The sequence below is a fragment of the Trachymyrmex cornetzi genome, unplaced genomic scaffold (genome assembly GCF_001594075.2).
Source record: "Trachymyrmex cornetzi isolate Tcor2-1 unplaced genomic scaffold, Tcor1.1 scaffold47, whole genome shotgun sequence".
NCBI classification, from domain to species: domain Eukaryota; kingdom Metazoa; phylum Arthropoda; class Insecta; order Hymenoptera; family Formicidae; genus Trachymyrmex; species Trachymyrmex cornetzi.
This window is the reverse complement of record NW_017299509.1, coordinates 2,546,200-2,554,616: the sequence shown is the minus strand read 5'-3', so window position 1 is coordinate 2,554,616 and position 8,417 is coordinate 2,546,200. Positions and strand designations below refer to the sequence as shown.

General features: G+C 33.8%; 1 protein-coding gene across 1 annotated transcript in view; it reads right to left on the bottom strand.

The window, feature by feature from the left end:
- Window positions 1-3,587: 3,587 nt before the first annotated feature.
- LOC108765003 (protein PF14_0175) overlaps window positions 3,588-8,417 on the bottom strand; it is a 6,755-nt gene continuing 1,925 nt past the window's right edge. Inside the window, exons 3-5 of the mRNA XM_018513457.1 lie at window positions 5,591-8,220; window positions 4,416-4,649; window positions 3,588-3,939 (exon numbers count right to left, since the gene is read on the bottom strand). Of these exons, the coding sequence (XP_018368959.1) occupies window positions 3,604-3,939; window positions 4,416-4,649; window positions 5,591-8,220 (3,200 nt within the window). The 3' untranslated portion in view covers window positions 3,588-3,603. The remainder of the gene's footprint in view (window positions 3,940-4,415; window positions 4,650-5,590; window positions 8,221-8,417) is intronic.

Sequence of the window (8,417 nt, the reverse complement as noted above, 5' to 3'; positions counted from 1 at the left end):
ACGCCGGATTCCTTGCTGAACGAAAGTTTCTCCCATAAACTCGCGCTGATCGTACGAAGGAGAACAACTCGGTACTAAATCCGACGGTGATGCGGTTGAGCATTACGGGTTATCCACCGTTATGCGTGTGACAAAAGATTTTCGGGATTTCCTGCTAAATCACTCGTAAACGAACGTGTGGACTCGTTTTCTGCTCGTTCGCTAGCACTCTTCATCGCGCTGCACTGTCGTAAAAGTTCTCACTTGCGAAAAGACTGAAAATGTCTTACGAGAGATGATGAAAATTCGCGCAAGCGGACTATTTGCATATTTGCTCCGATGACAAGTCGCATGAGACTGGAAACCACATCTTATTTGATAATACGCGAGAATTTCAGGTGCGAAAAGAACAGATCCTTTTAAACGTCCTTACGAGATTCCAAAGTTCTCCCTATTGGCAATTTTATCAAGAAACGATGCCCGACTCACGCTTGTTCTCGAGGTTAAAAAAATCGTTAAAAAATTGATAAAGGGCTGTTCCTTTGTTTTAATCGACACCTCACCTCTCGAAAGACCTTTGGTCTTTCCTGGGATCCTTTGATCTTGGATAGGTTCTCGCTACATATATAGTACAGTACGTGATCAACACCAAGTAAATCAAATAAAAAATATCTTTATACACCCTATATTCCTCACTCAACATTTACAACATTTACACTCTCATTAGCCCATTTCTGACGTTGTACAATTAATAATAATGGAGAATACATAAAATCGTACCTTTCTTATATATTAATTCATTCATTTGGGCGTTTCATTATATCGATCACGGAAAATGTCACGAACATTTGCTCCTATCAAAAAGTTCTAAATATAAAATTTAATTAAAGTTAGTTGATTACTAAGTCAGAAAGCATGCCTCGTGTAATTAGTTAATTTATGGAAAAGATGAGAATGACACCTAACCTAATAGATTTTTATACCAAAACCACGCATAATTATCGATGCGCAATACTTCTTTTGAAGACATCCATAATTAAATGATACGCATAAGATAACGCAAATAAAACGCATAAAAACATCTTATTTTTATCTTTTCATTTCTTAAGAATCTATAAGGTATCATTAATTTCAAATTATTACTTCAAGAATAAAGACGAATAATTCCTGCAATAAGAAATACCAAGAATAAAAAATGCCGGAAACTTAATACAATTTTAGGAACGTGTTTTTTATCTATTCGTTCTGTTCTGTTTTTTTATATAAAAATGTAAATCGCAGCGTTATTATGAGTGAGTGTGTACGGAGAGAATTTTTTCTTAAAATTTACCCAGAAAATATAGTAATTTTGGGACAACATTGTGTATTTCGAAAAATTTTATATAAATTTTTCTTATTCTCTCTCTCATTAATAAAATATAATAAAATATAAAATGAGTTTGATTAATTTTACTGAAGTGCATGGTAAAAATCTTTAAAATATTGTACCACAACTACTATATTTTCAAGGTAAAGTAAAAAAAAAAATTTTCTCCGTTTGCATTTAATTTGTTTTTTATTCGAATTTATCGAACGCATTTCATCCTACATGTGCGAAGTGTTCATATATAATACATAATATATAATATGATAAGAATAAACATTAAGGAAAAAAAATAAAAAGTTATACTTTGCTTAATTATTCTCGTAAAAGCATGAATATCGACCTGATAATATGCGATACGCGATGATAACGCGAGAACGGATGAATCGACTGCTGGTCGATTTCCACATGGATTAAACATTGGACAGTGTCATTGTGCACTAAGCGTCCCGACGACGGCCGGCATCTCAATCACGAGTGATACTGCGATATTAACCTGATTTCACTTGAAATCTTTTATCGCGACTGCCAAAGGAATCGATAACTTCTTTAATAAGGTATGGGTCGTAAATCGTCTGTCGTTTACATCGACGATTCTTTCTCGCTAAAGTCTCTCCTACGATTCTCGACTGAATATCATGTGACCGATCAATACTTGTACTCAAAGGCAACGAGGATGAAAGAGTGTATATTAGCGGTGCAACAGAATAGGAGAAGCAAAGATAAGGCGCTTGAGAATGTTGCATCTCTCTTGCGTAATTAATCCTTATGGTCATTCTTGTTAAACGACTACTTCGGAGAATTCTCACGGGTGCGGTGCCCGGAGAGAGAAATTTTTTAGCGTTTCCTCACATCGAAGGAGCTAAAAAGACGTAAATGGCACTGTTCTGCCGCCTATTCTTGTGTTGTATCCCCATGTGGATATTAATCCTTTTAACGTGACGTAAAACGGAGTTATTTTCACGTTGAACGGTGAAAACATAAATGACAAGATAAGGAGTTAACAGAAGTAATGCAGAAACTGCAGTTTCAGTAAACTTCATCATTAGCACCTTCAATTGCGCACAATAAAGGAAGTATTGCTTCCTAATTAATTGCATTACTCTCTAATTGAGAGTGATTAATGAAACGTGATATTTATCGAATATTTCATTACCGGAATATCATTTCATCAGCGATCAAAGTATGTCTACAAGATGAGCTGAAATAATTAAAAATTAATTCTAAAAAGTTTGATGTCTTCTTAGCAAACTTAACAAATTTAATTCTATGAAGTTTGATGTTTTTAAGTGAAAATTACAATTTTTTAATGAAACATGTTTTATTCATTTTTTATTAATATGAAAATATTAATATATAACAATATTGCGAAACTTGATGATAACAGATAAAACAAAATTAACAAATAATATAGTAAAGGCCAGTTTCACCAACGCCTGCAGTTACTTAATCCGCCGATTAAATTTAAGAATTGCCAACTGCTAAACTAAAAACTTATCAACTCTAACATAATTTCTTGACAATAAATCTATTACAAAATATGTAAAAATACTCGAAACGTATTTATATTTCTAATTTATTATCTGCTACTCTTTTTTCTTACGATGAATGGGTTAGAATTAATTAAGGCAAATTTTAAGTTTTGCTGTTGGCATTTTGGTGACGAAGTTAATCGATTGATCAAGTAATCGGCGTTGGTAAAACCGACCCATTAATATTCAACATCTTATCTGCTAGATAGTAATTAACTGCCTTTCGAATCTTCCTCTCAGTTTTTCTTCCAATACATTGCGAGACGCTCGAGTGATGTATAAATAAATTTTCACTGAATATATATATATATATATATATAAGAAAAATGTATCCACAATACGAGTTTTACAGATTTGCAGGAAATTCAATGCAGAGGTCAATCGGTTATTTCCGCCTAAATTAACAGTCAGTGTGACATTTCAATTATTCATGCTTGCTTAACTAAAGCTAGACATATAACAATGTAAGCTAAAGTGTATATCATATATCTCAATCGTAGGTGATTAATATAGGTAATAACAACCGCCTCCTCTAAAATAATATATATAACATTTCAATTTTACGCGATCATGCGCGCGACTTTAATGAAACTTTAAAATATACTTATGATCGACTCACCCTTATTTCACTTTAAATACATATACTAGTTTAGCTATAAAAAAAATAGACTTAAAGTATGGTACATAATGATCACGATAATTGCAAAATTACTACTCTTATCTTTCACTTCAGCGATTATGCTTATGGTCATCACCATCGCCTTTTTTGAAGCTCCATTTTTTCCCGTGCTCGTGCCCCTCCTTCTTGCCATCCTTATGATGATGATCATAATGATGGTCATGGCCTTCGTCGACTTTATGGCCCTTGTGCTCGTGATGATGACCGCCTTTCTCGTGCTTCCCCTCCTTGCCATATTTCTCCTCGTGATCCGAGCTGTCGTGATGGCCCTTCTTCTCGTGGCCGCCCTTCTTCGATTCATGATCGTGATGGTGTTCGCCGTGCTTCTCTATGCCACCATCTTCGTTAAACTCATCAAAGAACTCGGTATTCTTTTCGTATTCGTCCTGCAAAATTAACAGTAATGAAATAATTCCATAATCGCAATGTTTTTCTGATGAAAAAAATTCTCATTATATATTATAATATTTTTAAAAATATATATACCTATATATTTGTCATATTTTATAATTTTATAAAAATTTCCGAAAAAATATCTTAAACTTTTCAAATATAATTTTATAAGTTTTCTTCAGAAATTATAGAATAAGAAGTTTTAGAAATCTCTTAAAATATTCGTAATTCTAGAAAAGATATAGACTTTCTTAATACTTCTAAAAAATGTTTCAATTTGTTTAAAAAATCAAAGAAAAAAAATTTCTAAAACTTATAAAATTATACAAAAATTCTGTATAATTTTCAGAAATTTTGAAAAATTCTGTTTACGTAAAAACTCTGAAAAATTATATTATATAAAAAATTCTAACAAAAATTTTAGGGTTCTATTTGAATAAAAACTTAATTTATGTACGATATACATTACCTTTTTATGTACGGAATGTTCCCCATGAGTGCTGTGACCTTTTTTATGTTCGCCTTTTTCGCCAAATTCAGCTGTCTTCTTGCCCCCTTCACCATGCTTATGTTCCTCGTGATATCCACCCTCTTCCTCGTGTTTCTTCTCCTCGCCGTCTTTTTCATCATAGTGTTTGCTGGAATGCTCCTTATCGTGGTGTCCCTTCTCAGCCTTCTCGTGCTCGTGCCAGACTTTATACCCCTACGAAACAGAAAATCATTATTAAATTTATACTGCCAAAATTATATTTGCAGACAAAAACATTGTGGTAGCAATTATACATTCTAAATTCTTTAAAGTGGAATTTGAGTGAAAATTAAACCAATCTTGAAAAAGTGTTGCTTAATTTTCAATCTTTGAAAGTAGAATCAGCAAATTTGCTGATTCTATCGGGAGAAAAAAACGAATGATCAGAACAATGTCAGCGTGATAATCAAAGGATAAAGCATATATATTTAGCAAAAAGTGATCTTATGTCCATAAAGCTTGACGTACTATATGTACACGGTCGACTGTGATTTTTGAAGATATTAGGATATGAGTAACAGAACATTTAGGTATTATATATTCACTAATGAGGACCATATTTAAAGTCGAGACATTTGATTATATATTTTATATGTATGGATGTTGAATAATAATTAGCGTTCAATTTGTGTGCTTTCGGCTCTTTTAGAAATTATATATATTATTAAATGTATATCCGTTAAAGCATTAATTACAATTATTAATTGTTAAACTATAAAATTATCATAATATAAATTAATCCTATTATTCCAAAAATAATGTAGATTTGTCGCAGCCGCGTTATATTTTGTTGAATTATATGTCATTATTTTTGTTATTAACGGCATAAATTAATAACGTTACTAATACTTCATTTATCCGACGTCAACAAATATGACATAAATATGTAATAAAATGAATAAATGAATAACGTTATTAATTGTTCAAAAGGATGATATCATTATTAGATACATATTTTAAATAGATAACATAACATTAATAATCTAAAATGATTAGCTATTGTCAAAACGACTACAACTTTCTATCTGGGATAATACAGAAGTTGCATATAATTGCTACGATTTTTTTGTAAATAAAGCTTAATAAACAAACGCGATGTTTAAAAGACAATTTACCTTGTCGCCTTTCTCTCCCTCATGCCCATGGTGTTCTTCTCCATGTTCTGCACCGCCACCTTTTTCAAACTTGTAATTTTCTATACCCTTCTCCTTTCCATTATTCTCTTCATGTTTATGGGTTTCTGCGTGTTCCTGAGTCTCACCATGCACATGATCACGCGCTTGCTCTTTGCCATTATCCTGATCTTCACTATCGTGTCTGCGATGATCATCATGATGATCATCTTTGACGTTTTGAGGATGATATTCCTCGTGTATGTGTATAGGATTAGATTCACTATATTCTTCGCTCAGATGCTTTTCGGGAAGCGGATCTCTTCGTGGAGAAGCATAACTGTGATATTTATCATCGTCATCGCTTTGTTCCTCTTCGTATTTTTCGTCTTGTTTATAAGAACGTAGATCTTTAGAACGTTGATTAAACGGTTTGTTTTTGATGGCAACGCTCTCATCTTCAAATTCTTTATACTTGCGATCTTGTCGATCCTTCTTATATTGGTTGTTGTCTTGTATTAATCTCTTTTGATCTGAGCGATCGCGATGTTCTTTATTTCGCTCATGAGTTTCGTCATCGTTATATAGTGATTCAAAATACTTATTCTTGTCTTCAAATCGATGCTCAACATCATGTTTATCACGACGATCTTTTGGTTTGTTATACTTCTCATGGCGTAAATTTTCACGTTGTTCCTCATCAGAATTATCTCTATCATATCTGTACTTATTGTATTGACGACGATTATCGTCATTATCTTCATCTTTACTTTTATCGATGCTGCCATCATATTCCTCCTCTTCCGTTTCATCTTCCTCTTCATCGTCGTTATTCTCACGCCGAACATTCTCATATTTTCCATGTCTATCGTCATTTTTACTACTTCTGTCATTTTCATCAAATTCATAATGTTTGTCTTGATAATTACGGTATTGCTGCGGATAATGATCTTCCTCTTCTTCTTCGCGATCCTTTTTCTCGCTCAGTTTATTCAGCGTCTTATAAGCTTTATAAGATTTTTCATTGACTTGAGTTTTATCATTTTCAACATCGTCATCTTCTTTTTCAGTCACGTCAACGTCTTCAACGCGAGACTGCTCATTCGTTCCGACGTTTTCATCGCTGTTCTTCTTATGCTTTCCGTCTTGCAAAACGAATGATCTGCTATCATAATACGGTGCAGGTTTAGAGGTAGCAATCGGTTGGAATTTCAACAAAGTAGGAGTAAAAGGTTTTAAAGTTGCGTCAGGAAGAGTGGAAACTTGCTGTTGCTGCACTGGTTGTTTAAAGTCTTGAGTAATTACTTTTGGCGTATTGAGTACATTAGGAACGTTAGCTGAATACAAATTTGCGAATTTTTTATGTAACGCGATTTCAGGGTTTTTATTTAAACTCGATTTCTCATCACTGAGACTGTTGTAGTTGCTGATTGTAGGTAGAAAGTCTTTCTTGCGAACAATTTGAGAGTCCTTCTGTCCCTGAACGGTATACAAAGGGGATGTTTGATTGGGTATATAAATCGTCGCAAAGTTCGTCTTCGTAACAGTCCGCTCCGTGGGACTCTGAGTAATGGCATAATAATCCGACGAGCCGTGACTTTGTTGATTGTTAACGGTGACCAATGGACTCCTCGTAGTAACAATTACGTCAGTATAAAAAGTGTCGTAATCTGTAAGAGTAGTCTTTTTCCCTACGGGACTCGTTGGCGAACTCGCTTCGGTGCTAACAATTGTTGCTGAATTTCCTTCAAGATTGAGATGATTCGTACGTTTTATTGGGATATAACGGCGTGTCGCGAGCGGATTAAATAAATCTGTTGGAAGAACCAATGGAAGAATGTTTGCGGAAGAACGGACAATCTGTTGTTGACGATTGAAATTCGTTGGCGAAACGCTCGGTTTTCTATGTGACGCATCAATATTTGTGGTGACAAATGAATTGGGCGATCGTAATATGGAAAATGGTCTTGGCACTAGGTTGTACCTTGGCGGTAATTGATCAGCATTCGCATAATTGGAAACATTCAAATTTTTTAAATTATTTGCATTAATAATGTTATTAAAGTTACTGTTATTTAATTGTGAAGTTAATGTAGGTACAGTTTGAATTGAAGAATCTTTAACATTCCATTCGTGACGGGTTTTAGGATTCCTCGTTGGACCGGAATAAACGTTTGAAGTTGGTACAGATAATGATCCGTTCTTCAGCTTCGTTTTTCCGTTGGGAACCTTGAAATATCCTGCGGGCGTGCTTGGTTTACTACTAGCAGATTCCTCGTCGAAATTTGATTTTTCGTCCGATGAGAATCGTGGAGTTGTAGCGGTGCGATTTAATTGCAAATATTTCTTAAGTAATCTTTTCGACTTCTTGCTGTTTGAAGTAGGTAATGTAAATGTAGGCTCAACATCAGAATGTGACTTCTCCACTCTGTCGTTAGTCGCAGCAGAAGGGATCGTTACCTTCGGAATATAAATTTGCTTCAGTTGCTTTTTTGCCAAGGATAAATAGGGATTTAATGCTACATCGGCATTGTTCACTGTCAATTCGGGCGCTTTTCGCGAGATATTTTTCAACACCTCGGCGTAAGCCCTTTCGATATCTGTTATCGATCCTTCAACCTTATCGTGAACATCTAAGGAACAAATATACATACACATACATACATATATATACATACATATATATATATACTTACAAAATATTGCAATTGTTATAAATAGATTTTACAAAAATTAATATATTATATTATTATAATAATAAAAGTGTAACAGTAATGGAATAATGAGTCAGGCACGACGTTGGTGCACAGGATTAAAATTTAATGTTAAA